The 17,224-nt window shown below is 44.3% G+C and overlaps 1 protein-coding gene across 1 annotated transcript in view; it reads right to left on the reverse strand.

Moving 5' to 3' along the window:
- Positions 1-17,224, reverse strand: part of CDK5RAP1 (CDK5 regulatory subunit associated protein 1) — a 42,043-nt gene that overhangs the window by 22,092 nt on the left and 2,727 nt on the right. The window contains 7 exon segments of the mRNA XM_021921126.2: positions 6,506-6,626; positions 8,510-8,720; positions 9,573-9,673; positions 11,462-11,496; positions 12,450-12,553; positions 14,511-14,610; positions 14,613-14,834. Of these exon segments, the coding sequence (XP_021776818.2) occupies positions 6,506-6,626; positions 8,510-8,720; positions 9,573-9,673; positions 11,462-11,496; positions 12,450-12,553; positions 14,511-14,610; positions 14,613-14,669 (729 nt within the window). The 5' untranslated portion in view covers positions 14,670-14,834.

Consider the following 17,224-nt stretch of genomic DNA (forward strand, 5'->3'; position numbering starts at 1 on the left):
CTACCAAGAGACACCGATAAATGTGTTGTGTCTATAACCTGATAATTTCAAGCTTAGACATCTTACCTAAAGAGCTAAAACTCATAATGAAGCCTTATGTAAAAATTAATCTTCAAAACATTATTTAGAATAGAAGAAAAACTGGAAACAAACTCAATAATCAACAATAATGGTTAATTTATGATAGATCTGTCATTTGAATGTTATACACCATGACTATATAAAGTATTCTCATCAAAAATATTTAACCTAAAGTAATCAAGCTTTTACACCTAACTTCCAGTTACCAGAATTCAGGGAGATATATTAAATGACAACATGAGGGAAAAAATCAGACAAAGGAGACTCATGTCTGATCTCTTCAAAAAGTTAATGCATCATTTAAAGCAAACAACAAAAAAATAAATAAAAGAACTGTTTTAGATTTTTTTTTTTTCTTCTTCTTCTTGAGACAGGGTCTCCTTCTGTTGCCCAGGCTGGAGTGCAGTGGCATGATCATAGCTCACTGCAGCCTCAACCTCCCAGGCTTAAGCAATCCTCCTGCCTCTACCTCCCAAGTAGCTGGGACTACTTTTTTTTTTCTTTTGTAGAGAAGGGATTTCACCATGTTGCACAGACTGGTTTTAAACTCCTAAACTCAAGCAATCCTCCCACCTCAGCCTCCCAAAGTGTCTGGCTTAGATAACTATTGATCTTCATATATATAACGATACCATGGTTATAAAGAGAAAAATTGTTACTCATAGGAGATGCATACTGAAGTATCTAGGGGCAAGTGTCCTGAGGTCTACAAATTACTTCAAATGGTTCAGAAAAAATACATTTATGGGTGCATGGAGATAGGTGTATGACAAAATGTTAACAATCACGTTTTTCTATTATACTAGTCTTTCAATTTGTCTGTTTGAAATTTTATATTATAGGCCGGGTGCAGTGGCTTACTCCTGAAATCCCAGCATTTTGGGAGGCTGAGGTGGGCAGATTACAAGGTCAGGAGGTCGAGACCAGCCTGGCCAACATGGTGAAACCCCATCTCTACTAAAAATGCAAAAAATTAGCTGGGCGTGGTGGCAGGTGCCTGTAATCCTAGCTACTCAGAAGGCAGAGGCAGGAGAATCACTTGAACCCAGGAAGTGGAGGTTGTAGTGAGCCGAGACCATGCCACTGCACTCCAGCCTGGGCAACAGAGCGAGACTTCGTCTCAAAAAATAGAAATGCTATATTATACAGTTTCATAAATAATGGTTGCTAGAAAAGACTTGTTTTGTAACTTTGTTTTGACATAATTTCAATTTACAAACTGCAATATTAAAAGAATTCCCATATACTCTTTACCTAAATTCATCAAATGCTAACAATGCTCCCCATTTGTTTATCACTCACATTCAGACACTCATATACACTCTCTTTCAACACACATACGACTACATTTTTTTTTAAGCCTTCTGAGAAAAAGTCGCAGATATCATATTCTTTTACTCCCAAATACTTTAGTACATATTTCCTAAAAACAAGGCATTCTCCTATATAATTTCAGGACAATCATCAAAATCAGAAATATTGATACAATACTATTATCTAATCTACTTTCCATAAATCAAATGTTACCAATAGTCCAAATAATGTTCCTTTTTTTTTTTTGAGACAGAGTCTCACTCTGTCACCCAGGCTGGAGTGCACTAGCACGATCTTGGCTCACGGCAACCTCCATCTCCCAAGTTCAAGTGATTCTCCTGCTTCGGCCTCCTGAGTAGCTGGGACTACAGGCGTGTGTCACCATGCCCAGCTAATTTTTTGTATTTTTTAGTAGAGACAGGTTTCACCATGTTGCCCTGGCTAGTCTCAAACTCCGGAGCTCAGGTAATCCGCACACCTCAGCATCCCAAAATGCTAGGATTACAGGTGTGAGCCACCACACCCGGTCCAAATAATGTTCTTTATAACATTTTTTTCCCTGATCAGAATCCCAATCAAGGACCATGCAATGCATTTAGTTGTCATAACTCCAGTCTCCATAAAGGCTATTTATTTGTGTAAGTCATTCTCTTATGTAAAAAGTAGGATATACTAAATGCAATGGGAATCCTGGATTGGATCCTGGAAACGAAGTAAGACATTAGTAGAGAAACAGGCAAAATCCAAATCAAGTCTCAAGAGAGTTGATAGTAACACACCAATATTAATCTCTTAGTTTTTGTTTTGTTTGTTTTGTAATAGAGACAGCATCTCCCTGTGTTGCCCAGGCTGGTCTTGAACTCCTACGCTCAAGGCACCCTCCTGCCTTGGCCTCCCAAAGTGCTGGGATTACAGCACCAAAAAATGTACCAAAGAAAGATGGTAACACTCGAGGAAACTCTCTTTGCAACCTTCCTGTCAATGTAAAGTCATTCCAAAACAAAGAGTTTATTTATTAAAAAGTAGGATATAAAACTAAGTAAAATACACACACATATATAAAAAGACATACAAACCAAATGCAGAATGACTTAAGGAACAATTAGGGAAGTCTGAATAAAGATGAAATGGAATGAGACGGTATTTAGCAATTTTTGTTAATTAGCAATTTTTGTTAATGTCACTGGAAGAACTAATGGTATTAAAAATATTCTTGGCTGGGCGCGATGGCTCACACCTGTAATCCCAGCACTTTAGGAGGCCGAGGAGGGTAGATCACCTAAGGTCAGGAGTTCGAGACCAGCCTGCCCAACATGGTGAAACCCCGTCTCTACTAAAAATACAAAAATGGGCCAGGTGCGGTGGCTCACGCCTGTAATCCCAGCACTTTGGGAGGCTGAGGCGGGCAGATCACCTGAGGGCGGGAGTTCGAGACCAGCCTGATCAACATGGAGAAACCCCGTCTCTACTAAAATTACAAAATTAGCCAGGCGTGATGGCACATGCCTATAATCCCAGCTACTAGGGAGGCTGAGGCAGGAGAATCACTTGAACCTGGGAGGCAGAGATTGCGGTGAGCCGAGATCGTGCCACTGCACTCCAGCCTGGGCAACAAGAGTGAAACTCCGTCTCAAAAAAAAAATAAAAATAATGAGCTGAGCGTGGTGGCGCATGCCTGTAATCCCAGTTACTCGGGAGGCTGAGGCAGGAGAATCACTTGAACCCAGGAGGCGGAGGTTGCAGTGAGCTGAGATTGCACCATTTCACTCCAGCATGGGCAAAAAGAGTGAAATTCCATCTCTAAATAAATATATAAATAAATAAATAAAATAATATTCTTTAGCAGTGCATGGTAGTGCATGCCTATAATCCCAGCTACTCAGGAGGTTGAGGCAGGAGCATCACTTGAGTGCCGGAGGCAAAGGTTGCAGTGAGCCAAGATTGTAACACTGCACTCCAGCCTGGGCAACAGAACAAGACGCTGTCTCTCAAAATAAATAAATAAATAGGACAGGCGCAGTGGCTCACGCCTGTAATCCCAGCCCTTTGGGAGGCTGAGGCGAGCGAATCACCTGAGGTCAGGAGTTTGAGACCAGCCTGGCCAACCTGGTGAAACCCCATCTCTACTAAAAATACAAAATTAGCCAGGTGTAGCGGTACACACCTGTAATCCCAGCTACTTGGGAGGTTGAGGCAGGAGAATCACTTGAACCCCGGAGACGGAAGTTGCAGTGAGCCAAGATTGCATCATTGCACTCCAGCCTGCGCAAAAAAAGTGAAATCCATCTCAAAAATAAATAAATAAATAAATAATAAAAATATCTTTTTAAAACAGAAAATATCCTTATTTTTTAGAGATGCATATTTAAGGGTGAAATGACATGCTCTACTCTGAAATACGTTTTCAATAAGAAAAAAATAAATGAGGCCAGGTGTGGTGGGCTCACACCTGTAATCCCAGCACTTTGGGAGTCCGAGGTGGGTGGATCACTTGAGCTCAGGAGTTTGAGACCAGCCTGACCAATATGGTTAAACCCCGTCTCTATTAAAAATACAAAAATTAGGCCGGGTGCAGTGGTTCATGCCTGTAATCCCAACACTTTGGAAGGCCAAGGCGGGCGGATCACCTGAGGTCAGGAGTTCGAGACCAGCCTGACCAACATGGAGAAATCCCATCTCTAGTAAAAAAATACAAAATTAGCCAGGCGTGGTGGTGCATGCCTGTAATCCCAGCCACTTGGGAGGCTGAGGCAGGAGAATCATTTGAACCTGGGAGGTGGAGGTTGTGGTAAGCCGAGATCACACCATTGCACTCAAGCCTGGTTAGTAATAAGAGTGAAACTCTGTCTCAAACAAAAAAAACAAACACAAAAATTAGCCAGGTGTGGTGCCAGGCACCTATAATCCCAGTTACTCAGGAGGATAAGGCAGGAGAATCACTTGAACCCAGGAGATGGAGGTTGCAGTGAGCTGAGATCACACCACTGCACTCCAGCCTGGGCAACAGAGTGAGACTCCATCTCAAAAAAAAATGAAAAATAAAAGTAAATGAAACAAATATGGCAAAATGCAACAATTGTTAAAATTAGGTGATTGTTAGCTGGGGCAGAGGGGTCATTGTACTATTCTCTCTTTTCTGTATATTTAAGTATTTTTCATATAAAAAGATTTAGAAGACTTTTTATAAAAGCTGCTTACTTAGAAGACTTCTAATGGATAATCATTGTTTGAATGAATAAATGGACATTCTGCTAAAGGCACAATATTCTATACTCTTTGCAACTGTAGTCTAAAAATCTAAATGAAAGAAAAAAATCTTAAAAGTTACTATACAAGCAAAATTATTAAATGACTAACAGATACTCTAAAATACAAGTAAAATCTTAATTTTCCACAAGTCTGTGGCCTTGAATTCACTAACACTCACTTCAATGTTATTAAGTTCCTTCTTTTACAGGCAAATGGCCTAGGAAGGCTGGTTAGTTTTGTCACCATCTCAATCTATTTCAACAGAATGTCTCTATCTTGAAGGAGTGAGTTTTGGTACCGAGGGAGAGCTGGAAGGGGAGAGGAAGGAGACAACTTTAGACCAGGAAGCACTTTGAGAGGTGAGGTATGGAGAATGCCTCACAGAGTAGGGGAGCAGCTAGGGGCCAAATCAGGGAACTGATTATCTGGGAGTGGGGCAAGAGAAGACAGCACTGCCAGAATGTGAGGATGAAAGCCAACTGGTGACTTAGAAGTGAAGCAGGGAGGCCAGGCATAGTGGCTCATGACTGTAATCCCAGCACTTTGGGAGGCCAAGACAGGATGATTGCTTGATCCCAGGAGTTCTAGATCAGCCTGAGCAACATAGTGAGACTTAATCTCTACAAATATTTAAAAATTGGCGGCCGGGCGCGGTGGCTCAAGCCTGTAATCCCAGCACTTTGAGAGGCCGAGACAGGTGGATCACTAGGTCAGGAGATCGAGACCATCCTGGCTAACACGGTGAAACCCCACCTCTACTAAAAAAATACAAAAAACTAGCCGGGTGAGGTGGCAGGCGCCTGTAGTCCCAGCTACTCGGGAGGCTGAGGAAGGAGAATGGCGGGAACCCGGGAGGCGAAGCTTGCAGTGAGCCGAGATCGCGCCACTGCACTCCAGCCTGGGCGACAAAGCGAGACTCTGTCTCAAAAAAAAAATAAAAATAAAAAAAATAAATAAATAAAAATTGGCTGGGCATGGTGGCACCTACCTGTGGTCACAGCTACTTGGGAAGCTGAGGTGGGAGAATCGCTTGAGTCCAGGCAGTTGATGCTGCAGTGAGCTCTGACCATACCACTGTACTCCAGCTTGGGTGACAGAGTGACAGCCCGTCTCAAAAATAAAAAATAAAAAAAGAACTGGAGCAGAGGCTACCCTGGCCCCCTCCCATGATTCCTGCACCAAACAAGTTAGGAAGCAGGGAGACACCACTGGAAGGAAAAGCCACCATATTCCCACCTATTGTCCTCTTCTGCAGGGATAGCAGATTCAGGCCTGGGGCTAAGGAAAAGACCTCCTCAGAAGCTGAGGACCAGCTCCCAGTGGGAGGAAAAGGAACAGATCTCCTCTGTGGCTTCTGATCCGCCTTAGTCCCCTCATTTATTCTGTTCCTCAACTAGTGAGCTGGATCAGTGATAAAATGAACAATAAATCTGGGAGTTTTTCCTGGAAGAGACAAATACCTAATTCCTCGAAAACTTAGCTATGTGCCAGGTAATTAAAAACTTTTCCTCCAATTCTTCTAATAACCCTGCAAGCAAGGTATTCTTTTATTCTCTTTTCATAGATGAGGTAAATGCATTACAACAACAGTTAAATTGACATGCCTAGAAACCAAGCCAGAATTCACACTCCATCACCTGACTGTAAACCCATGCCCTCTCCATCCACTGTGCTGCCTCCACAGTGGAGCTCTGTAATTTATGGGCAATAAACCAATGATGTACACCCAAGTAGTTCTTTCTGGCCAAGCATGGTCCTAAACTTTAATAACTCAGAGACAGCACAGGCTCCAAAACTACAAAGGTTATCCTCATCCTCCCCCAAACATGCTCACAGCAAGAAAGCCTGGAGAACTCTTCACCTGCTCAGAAAGCTTCTTCACTTCCTCTAGAATAGAGGCAACAGGCCGACTCCTCTCCCTTCCCCGGGTGAAAGGAACAATGCAGTAGCTACACATGTTGTCACAGCCTCGCATGATCGACCTGGAGAAGAAAGTACCAGAACTTAGTAACAGTAGCAGGGTGTGCTGGTGTGACCCAAGGAGCAGGTCTCAGCTCTAATGGCATTATTCTTTGGCTCTGAATCCTCTTGCCACAGTGCTCACACTGGACCAATCTGATATCTAAGCACTAAAATAGACCTTTTTTATCTTTAAAAATTGGTATCTAATCACAGAATACAAACCAAACTATAACCAGTGGGACAGTGGCCAGCCTTGAGGAAGCACAGTGGTGAGGGGCTCGAGTACACACTTACCACACCTGGACTTTCTACTGTTTTTTTGTTTTGTTTTGTTTTGTTTGAGTCAGAGTCTCACTCTGTCACCAGGCTGGAGTGCAGTGGCTCAATCTCAGCTCACTGCAACCTCCACCTCCTGGGTTCAAGTGATTCTCCTGCCTCAGCCTCCCGAGTAGCTGGGACTACAGGCGCCAGCCACCATGCCTGGCTAACTTTTATATTTTTAGTAGAGATGGGGTTTCTCCATGTTGGCCAGGATGGTCTCAATCTCTTGACCTGGTGATCCACCCGCCTCGGCCTCCCAAAGTGCTGGGATTTACAGGTGTGAGCCACCGCGCCCGGCCCCTCTACTGTTTTTAAATTCTTTTTTCCAGACAGCCTAAATACATTTGTACCTATTGTTTTTATGAGTATATTATCTGGACTTTTTACATCCAGACCAGAAAAAAATAAATGTTATAAAATGTTTGTATATGTGTGCGTATAGGGCAAGAAGACTCTGGATTTAAAACACAGAATTCTGCATTTCTCACGCATTCCTGATCCAACTGCTAGATATCTAAGCTAAATCACTCTCTTTAATTCACATCCTGCACGTGAAAGCCTCAATCTATCTGAAGGAAATAATTACGGATATGTATCAAAGACGTTCACTGAAGAATTACGTAATAAATGTTAGCTATTATTTTTACTAAGCATTCCAACAAGAGAATATTACACAGCCATTAAAATAAATAGAGGTTGACAAACTTTTCTGAAAAAAAAAAAAAAAGATAGTAAATATTTGAGACTTAGCAGGCTATAGTCTCTGTCCCAACTATTTAACCTTGCTTTAGTGGCAAAAGCAGCCAGAGACAATATGTAAATAAATGGGCATGCTTGTATTCCAATAAAACCTTATTTACAAAAAGAGGTGGTAAGCTATTTGGCAACCTCTGTTATAGAAAATTTAATGCCTTGCCAGGCATGGTGGCTTACGCCTGTAATCCCAGCACTTTGGGAGGGTGAGGCGGGCAGATCATGAAGTCAGGAGATCGAGACCATCCTGGCTAACACGGTGAAACCCCATCTCTACTAAAAATACAAAAAAAATCAGCCAGGTGTGGTGGCACACGCCTGTAGTCCCAGCAACTCAGGAGGGCGAGACAGGAGAATCGCTTGAACCCGGGAGGCAGAGGTTGCAGTGAGCCAAGATTGCACCACTGCACTCCAGCTTGGGCAACAGAGTGAGACTCGGTCTCAAAAAAAAAAAAAAAAAAAAGGAAAAGAAAATTTAATGCCATGGCCAGACACGGTGGTTCATCCTTATAATCCCAGGATTTTGGAAGGCTGAGGTGGGAGGATCACCAGCGCTCAGGAGTTTGAGACCAGCCTGGGCAATATAGTGAGACCCTATCTCTGCAAAAATTCAAAAAAAATTAGCCGGGTGTGGTGATACACACCTGTAGTCCCAGCTACTCAGGGGACTAAAGCAAGAGCCCAGGAGGTCAAGGCTGCAGTGAGCCCTGATCATGCCACTGCACTACAGCCTGGGTGACAAGAGTGAGACTGTGTCTCAAAAAAAAAAAAACAAAAAAGTGTGAAAGAAAGAAGAGGCTTATTCCCCATCTCTTAGGCAGTGACTCACACAAAGGCAGACGTGGCACTGGGGCTTGTCTGGACTGGCATGACATCAGCATAGGTCTCGTCCAGAGAGAGCAGCACGTTGGCAGCTTGCTGGCCTGACTCAGCAATAGCCAGCAGCCGGGGAAGGTCCCGGTAGGCATCAGGACCAGCCAAAACATCCACCATTTTCTCCCTGTTGAGGATCTCCTCCTTCAACCTCTCAGCCATGCAACCTGGAAGAGAAAAAGAAAACAAGCACCTTTCCCCAAATTCACCGGGTGTTTAATGGCTTCTTATTCCACTTTATCTCTAGCTGGGATTAGAGACCAGGGCACAGAAAACTTCTCTAAAAATTGAGTACCATCCTTCAAATTTAACCAACACTCCCATACCACTGGAGCCTGCATCTTCCTATATAAGAAAATCACAGAAAAGGGTTCCAGAGCAATTCAATTATAATGCCCAGAAAAAAAATTAAACCACCGGCCCGGCGTGGTGGCTCATGCCTGTAATTCCCGCAATTTGGGAGGCCGAGGCAGGTGAATCACCTGAAGTGGTGAGTTCAAGACCAGCCTGAACAACATAGAGAAACTCCGTCTCTACTAAAAACACAAAATTACCCGGGTGTGGTGGCACATGCCTGTAATCCCAGCTACTCAGGAAGCTGAGGCAGGAGAATCGCTTGAACCCAGGAGGCAGAAGTGGCAGTGAGCCAAGATCTCACCATTGCACTCCAGCCTGGGCAACAAGAGCAAAACTCCACCTCAAAGGAAAAAAAAGGAAATTCATGCTGTCCCTTCAGACTCCAATTCTATCCATAACTCTGTGATACCATGAGCCGCATTAGACTCTAGGCAGGATATACCACTTTCTGAGCACCTATTACTTTAAGGAACTATGGAAAGCCCTTTCATGAACTTTATCTCATTTAATCCTGTAGCCTCTGGCAGTAAGTACAAGAATTGCATGGGGTATATAAGATTTCTTCAGACACTGGGAACCCAGCCTCTAAAGGAAACACTAGCAAATAAAGCCACATAGAATCCAAGTGTCAAAACTGACAAAATGCGTAAATTACCAGATACCTAGAATCCCAATCCTCAGAGGAACCCGGGAGCGGGGCCGCCTTGTCTTCAAGGCTTTAAGCTGATGTAAACGGTTCCAGATGGTCTGCTCAGCCTTCTCCCTACAGAGATCAAAGGAGGCAAAACTGAACCAAAAATAAACCACAGAGGAATCTAAGAGAGTAGGACAGTGGGAAGAAAATAAAAACCACCTTCAACCCTTTAAATTAAGCTTTTCCAACCTACAGCCCACGGGCCGCATGCAGCCAGGATGGCTTTGAATGCAGCCCAACACAAATTCATAAACTTTTGTAAAACATTATGAGATTTCTTTTTATTTGCGATTTTTTTTTTTTAGCTCATCAGCTATTATTAGTGTTAGTGTATCTTATGTGTGGCCCAAGACAATTCTTCTTCTTCTTCCAATGTGGCCCAGGGAAGCCAAAAGATTGGACAGCCCTGCCTTAAATGCGTATCTACCATGTAGACTTGGGGAAGGTAGGTAGGGGCCAACTGAAGAAGCAACACTTGCTATGATTTACCTTTCCTAGAATGACACCCTTCCTACACATCTTCAAATCCTAACAAGCCTTTAAGCCAAACTCAAAAACAATCTACTTCGTAAGGCCTTCCTCAATTCTCCTCTGTTGGAGAGTTTGTCCTTCCTTTAACTGCCCTTCAACTTTTTTTTTTATGATTCCAGATCCTAATGCCTTTCTACTTTAACTAGATTTTTCCCTGTACTTAGCAATCTCTCTTTTTTTTTTTTTTTTTGAGATGGAGTCTCACTTTGTCACCAGGCTGGAGTGCAATGGCGTAATCTCGGCTCACTGCAACCTCCAACTCCCTGGTTCAAGCAATCATCCTGCCTCAGTCTCCTGAATAGCTGGGATGACAGGCATGCATAACCAGGCCTGGCTAATTTTTGTATTTTTAGTAAAGACGGGATTTCACTATGTTGGCCAGACTGGTCTCAAAGTCCTGACCTCATGATTTGCCCACCCTGGCCTCCCAAAGTGCTGGGATTACAGGTGTGATCCACCGTGCCTGGCCAGCAATTTATCTTTTATTTTTCTTTGTAGATACAGGGTCTTACTTTGTTGCCCAGGCTGGTCTTGAATAGCTCCCTGCAGCCTTGAACTCCTGGACTCAAGTGATCCTTCCCACCTCGGCCTCTAAGAGTGCTGGGATTATAGGTGTGACACACTGCACCCAGCCTCATTGTTTGATTTTTTTGAACTAGCATTTTCTGCCAGATGTTGGAGCTATTTGTTCATCTATCTTAGTTCCCATATCAGACTAAGCTCCTCAAAGCCAGGCCAAGGAAAAAGGGTTCATTTCTGAATCACCCAAAGCACATAGCTCAGTGTCAAGCAGCAGAGGTCTACAGAAGAAAAATGTCAGATGAATTAATTGAGGGTATAGCCGGATATGGAAACATTAACACTAGCATGTCTTGAACACAGAACCAAAGTGAGAAAGAAGGTATGTTCACCTCTGATGGATGTCACCCACCTCTATTCAAAACTCTCCCTGAGCCTATGACTGTATCCTACCCCAGGCAGCTATACTATAAATACATGCCATTAGTTACAAAACAAAGCTCAGGAAGAGCTGAGTGGCTCAGCACATTCTTGGTTTCCTTATCTATAATAGCACCAAACACACAGCGTTGTTGTGATCATTAAATTTGTTCATGCATTATGTCACTCACTCAGAACCTGACACCACGGTATATGCTCAGCCGATGTCAGCCAGTCGTATAAAGACTATCTCCACTGTGGGAAAACTGCAAGTCCTACTGCCATGGGGCCACTGGCTCATCTCCATAGACAGCCAGGCCAGGCACTATTAGCTGTGGCATTATTACATAAGATACATTCACTCCTAGGAAAAGAACAAATTCGCACCTGATAGAGCACGTGACAAGGAGAATCACATCTGCCTGAATGGAGAGAAAGGAAAACAAGGAAAATTACAATCTCGGAATCTTGGATATTAGCCTTGTACAGTTCCTGCCCCACAGCTCTTTATTATTTTTTTTTTTTCTTTTTTTTTTTGAGACAGAGTCTCACTCTGTTTCCCAGGCTGGAGTGCCGTGGGGCAATCTCGGCTCACTGCAACCCCTGCCTCCCAAGCAGTTCAAGCAATTCTCCTGCCTCAGCCTCCGATTACAGGCACCCACTACCACGCCCAGCTAATTTTTGTATTTTTAGTACAGATGGGGTTTTACCATGTTGGCCAGGCTGGTCTCAAACTCCTGACCTCAAGTGATCCACCCGCCTTGGCCTCCCAAAGTGCTAGGATTACAGGCATGAGCCACTGCACCCACGCTATTATTTTTCTTTAACTATTTTTTTCCTTTTTTTTTTTTTTTTTTTAAATAGAGAAGGGAGTCTCACTCACTTGCCCAGGCTGAAGAGCAATAGCATAACCATAGCTCACTGCAGCCTCAAACTCCTGTCTTCAAGCAATCCTGCCTTGGCCTCCCAAAGTGCTGGGATCACAGGCATGGTAACCCACACCTGGACATTTTAACCATTTTTAAGTGTACAGTCCTGTGGCATTAAGAACATTTGCAATTTCATAACTATGCATTTTCCATAACTTTTCATCATCTGCAACTAAAACTCTGTACTCATTAAACAGTAACTCTCCAACTTCCCTCCCCACAGCCAATTCTTAACTTAGCTCCTTGCCTGAAGGCGCACATCACCATAAAAGTTTCAAAAACAGCTGGAACAACTCAGTACAACTCAGTCCCATGGTGAACACTTCACCCAAGGGAACTCTCTCTCACCAGGGGGCACCCTGCTCCTGAAACTGCACCTAAGAATGGGCACAAATGCAGAATCTTGCCCAGGTCCAGGAAACAAAGGAAATAGGAAATGCATGTACCTCTTGGAGGTTACTGGTCCGCAGGTAGCCACTCTTCTGTAAGATGGACCAGGCTATCTCTGTGTCATTCACATTCATCTGGCAGCCATAGGTCTCAAGGTAGACTGCAGTGAGAGGTTGGGGGAAATCCATGGTAGACAGACAAGAAGGGGCCTCATGTCTCAGAAGGTCTCCCTCCCAAATGATCTAGAAATATCTGAGGCATCTGGTTATCCACTGAGTCCCCTATTGCCTCAATCCTAAGATAACATAAATTGCCAGATGTACCCCCAAATTAATGACAGACCTTCAGAACAAAAGAAATACCATATTAGGCTGGGCTCAGTGGTTCATGCCTACAATCACAGTACTTTGGGAGGCTGAGACAGGAGGATTACTTGAGCCCAGGAGTTTGAGACCAGCCGGGGCGACATAGGGAGACCCTGTCTCTACAAATAATTTAAAAATTAGCCAAGTGATACATGCCTGTGATCCCAGCTACTCAGGAAGCTGAGGAAGAACTGCTTGAGCCCAGGAGTCTGAGGCTGCAGTGAGCCATGATCACACCACTGCACTCAGCCTGGGCAACAGAGTGAGACCCTGTCTCAAACAAACAAACAAAAATACCACATTATATATCCACACCAATTACAAGGCATGTTATCTTTTTTTATTTTTTTTATTTTTTTTATTTTTTTTGAGACGGAGTCTCGCTCTGTCGCCCAGGCTGGAGTGCAGTGGCCGGATCTCAGCTCACTGCAAGCTCCGCCTCGCGGGTTCACGCCATTCTCCGGCCTCAGCCTCCCGAGTAGCTGGGACTACAGGCGCCCGCCACCTCGCCCGGCTAGTTTTTTGTATTTCTTAGTAGAGACGGGGTTTCACCGTGTTAGCCAGGATGGTCTCGATCTCCTGACCTCGTGATCCACCCGTCTCGGCCTCCCAAAGTGCTGGGATTACAGGCTTGAGCCACCGCGCCCGGCCTGTTATCTTTTTTTAAATGGGGAAAACATGTACCTGAGAATCAAGGAAATATAGTTTTAAAACCAATTAGAAAAGGAAAGACTAGGCCAGGCGTGGTGGCTTACGCCTGTAATCCCAGCACTTTGGGAGGCCAAGGCAGGCGGATCACTTGAGGTCAGGAGTTCGAGACCAGCCTGGCCAACATGGTGAAACCAATGTCTCCACCAAAACACAAAAAATTAGCCAGGTATGGTGGTGTGCACCTGTAATCCCAGCTACTCAGGAGGCTGAGGCAGGAGAATCACTTCTCAGGAGGCAGAAGGCAGAGGCTGCAGTGAGCTGAGATCGCACCATTGTGCTCCAGCCTGGGTGACAGAGTGAGTCTCAAAAAAAAAAAAAAAAAAAATGAAAAGAACAGAAAAGGAAGGACTAGGTGATAGTGTTTATCAGCCTGAAGGGAAAATAAGTTTAAATCCACATGTTACACTCCTCCTCAAAATAAAGAGGTTTTCCAGCCTCTGGAAGTAGCAGCAGTGGCCAGAGGGCACATAAAGTCACAAAATTAAAATGAGGCCTCTTCTTAGAGTAACTTCATCTTAAATGAAAGCAAGGCTATATTATGAAGTAAAACAAATTTTGTACACAGTTGTAGGAATATGAATTTCACATTCTGGCAGCTGTCCCCACCAGCAGGTCTTATTTCCAGATTCCAATAAATTCCAACTAAAAGTTAAGAGCTGAATGATAATAAGCTTTTGCTCAAATGATTCTCCCACCTCAGCCTCCTGAGTAGCTAGGACTACAGGTGCAGGCTATCATACCTGGCTAATTTTTTATTTTTTGTAGAGACGGTGTTTCACCATGTTACCCAGGCTGTTCTTGAACTCCTGAGCTCCAGCAATCCAACCATCTCGGCCTCCCAAGGTGCTGGGATTACAGGCATGAGCCACCGTGCCCGGCCAAGTTTCTTGATATTAATATTATTGGGTGGAGTCTGATGATTCCCACAGCCTTCCCACACTGTTAACCTTCCAAGCCAGGTCTGTAATAAAAGAATCACGCCAGGAATGACAGAAAGGAGCAAGGCAGGAAGCCCAAAGGGATAAGAGAAGTAAAACCAACCTTTTCTCTGCCTTCCAAGAAGTTCATCCATCGTGAGATAGGGAGGTGGGTCTTCCACTTCTGAAGACAGCTTCTCCTGAGGAGCTGAGGCACTTTTTAAAAAATGTTGAAAAGTCGGTCCAGCGGCCAGCCTGGAGCTGAAATCCTTCGGAGCTCCATCCTCCTGCCTCTCTGGACTGGGACACGTGGTACTAGAGAGACTGCTGTGTGCCCTGCACATCCTCAGCGACAGCCAAGACACAGAGGCCAATGGCCCCCACCCCAGAGACCTCTGCACTTGGAGGACACACTGTAAAGGGTGCATGGCACTAAACAGCCCACGGTCTGCAAAAGAATGACAGACATCACCAGCATTTATTGAACACTATGGACAGAACACTGCTCTGAGCACTTCAAGTGTATACATCCATTTACCCCTCACAAAAGCCCATGATGAAGGTACTCCTAATAATATGACCTTTGTTTTACAGTTGAAAAAACGGAGGCAACCTGCCCAAGACCACACAGAGGAGTGCCAGAGATGAGATGCAAATCTAGGCAGCGTTTTCAAAACAAGGGGTGGTAGAGATGAGATGGAAAGCCCTGACAAAATGACAAAATAGCACCTTGTGCCAAGACCAGTTCCCAAGGTTTTAAGCGTATTAACTCATTAAATCTTTACAGCAATCCTAGGAAACAGACACTATTATTGTTCCTATTCCGAAAGACATAGGTTGAGGAACTCACCTAAGCTCCTATAGCCAGTAAGCAGTCAAACAAGAACTCAGGTAAAAATCCGCATGGATGCAAAGCCCGTGCCAATACCCATCTTGCTACACTGCCTCTTAATACTGTGAAAACCACTCACTGTCTGAGGGCATCTTCCTTTGAGTTCCTTCAGAAGGAAAGCATCTAATGTGAGGGCACTGTATGCCTGATCAGTGACTCCTTCTACCCTTTAAGAGTCTTGGCTGGGCGCAGTCGCTCATGCCTCTAATCCCAGGACTTTGAGAGGCCGAGGCAGGAGGATCACTTGAGGTCAGGAGTTCAAGACCAGCCTGGCCAACATAGCAAAACTCCATTTCTACTAAAAATACAAAAGTTAGCCAGATGTGGTGGCACGTGCCTATAGTCCCAACTACTCAAGAGGCTGAGGTAGGAGAATCGCTTGAACCCAGGAAGCAGAAGTTGCTATGTACTGAGGTCGCACTACAGTCTGGACAACAGAGCGAAACGCCATCTCAAAAAAAAAAAACAAGAGTTTCAAACTACTACCTTCAAACTTTCCACCCAGACCCTCTCACACTTGGTTTAGCAAATAACACAACCTTTATAGAGAACAATTTGCCACTTTCCATCAAAATTACAAGTGTGCAAACCATCTGACAGAGCATTTCCACTCATATTTATCCTGCAGATAAATCTATACACATACAAAATGACCTATGTATAAAGACATTCAGTCTAGGCATGGTAGCTTACGCCTGTAATCCCAGCACTTTGGGACACTGAGGCTGGTGGATCACTTGAGGCCAGGAGTTCGAGACCAGCCTGGCCAACACAATGAAGCCTCGTCTCTACTAAAAATACAAAAATTAGCTGGATGTGGTGGCACACACCTGTATTCTGAGTTACCCGGGAGGCTGAGGCATGAGAATCTCTTGAGCCCAGGAAGAGAAGGTTGCAGTAAGCCAAGATCACGCCACTGCACTCTAGCCTGGACAACAGAGTGAGATTGTCTCAAAAAATAAAAAGATATTCAATGCAACAGTGTTTCTAATAGCAAAAGAAAGGGAAAGGTCTAAATGTCATCAATAAAGGACTAGTTAAGTAAGTTCTGGTACATCCATACAATGGAACAAGATACAACTGTTAGAAACCAAGGCTGGTGGCCAGGTGCAGTGGCTCATGCTTGTAATCCCAGCATTTTGGGAAGCTGAGACAGAAACATCACTTGAGCCAGGAATTTGAAACCAGCCTGGGCAACATAGTGAGACCTCATCTCTATAAAAATAACAAAAAATAGCCAGGCACAGTGACGCACACCTGTAGTCCCAGCTACTAAGGAGGCTGAAGTAGAAGGACTGTTTGAGCCCGGGAGGTCAATGCTGCAGTGAGCCATAATCGCTCCACTGCCTGGGTGACGGAGTGAGACCCTAGCTCAAAAAAAAAAAAAAAAAAAAAAAAGTGAGGCTGAACCTATACGTGACAAAGGCAAGGAAGTAAAATGCTCCATGCTACCTACATTATACTACTGATGAATCTGTGGGGAAAGCGGGTAGGAATATTGAGGTACCTATTTGCAGGTACATACAGTATCTCTAGAGTGCATAAGAAACAATAGTTGCCTCCCAGGAAGACTTAGGTAACTAAGGTACAGGAGATGAAGCCATACTATTTACTTTTTTTTTTTTTTTTTTTTTTTTTTTTTTTTTTTTTTTTTGAGACGGTTTCTCTTTCTGCCGCCCAGGCTGGAGTGCAGTGGCCCGATCTTGGCTCACTACAAGCTCCGCCCCCCGGGTTCCCGCCATTCTCCGGCCTCAGCCTCCCGAGTAGCTGGGACTACAGGCGCCCGCCACCTCACCCGGCTAGTTTTTGTATTTTTTAGTAGAGATGGGGTTTCACCGTGTTAGCCAGGATGGTCTCGATCTCCTGACCTCGTGATCCGCCCGTCTCGGCCTCCCAAAGTGCTGGGATTACAGGCTTGAGCCACCGCGCCCGGCCTACTTTTTTTT

This window comes from Papio anubis, chromosome 16 (genome assembly GCF_008728515.1).
Source record: "Papio anubis isolate 15944 chromosome 16, Panubis1.0, whole genome shotgun sequence".
In the NCBI taxonomy this organism is placed as follows: domain Eukaryota; kingdom Metazoa; phylum Chordata; class Mammalia; order Primates; family Cercopithecidae; genus Papio; species Papio anubis.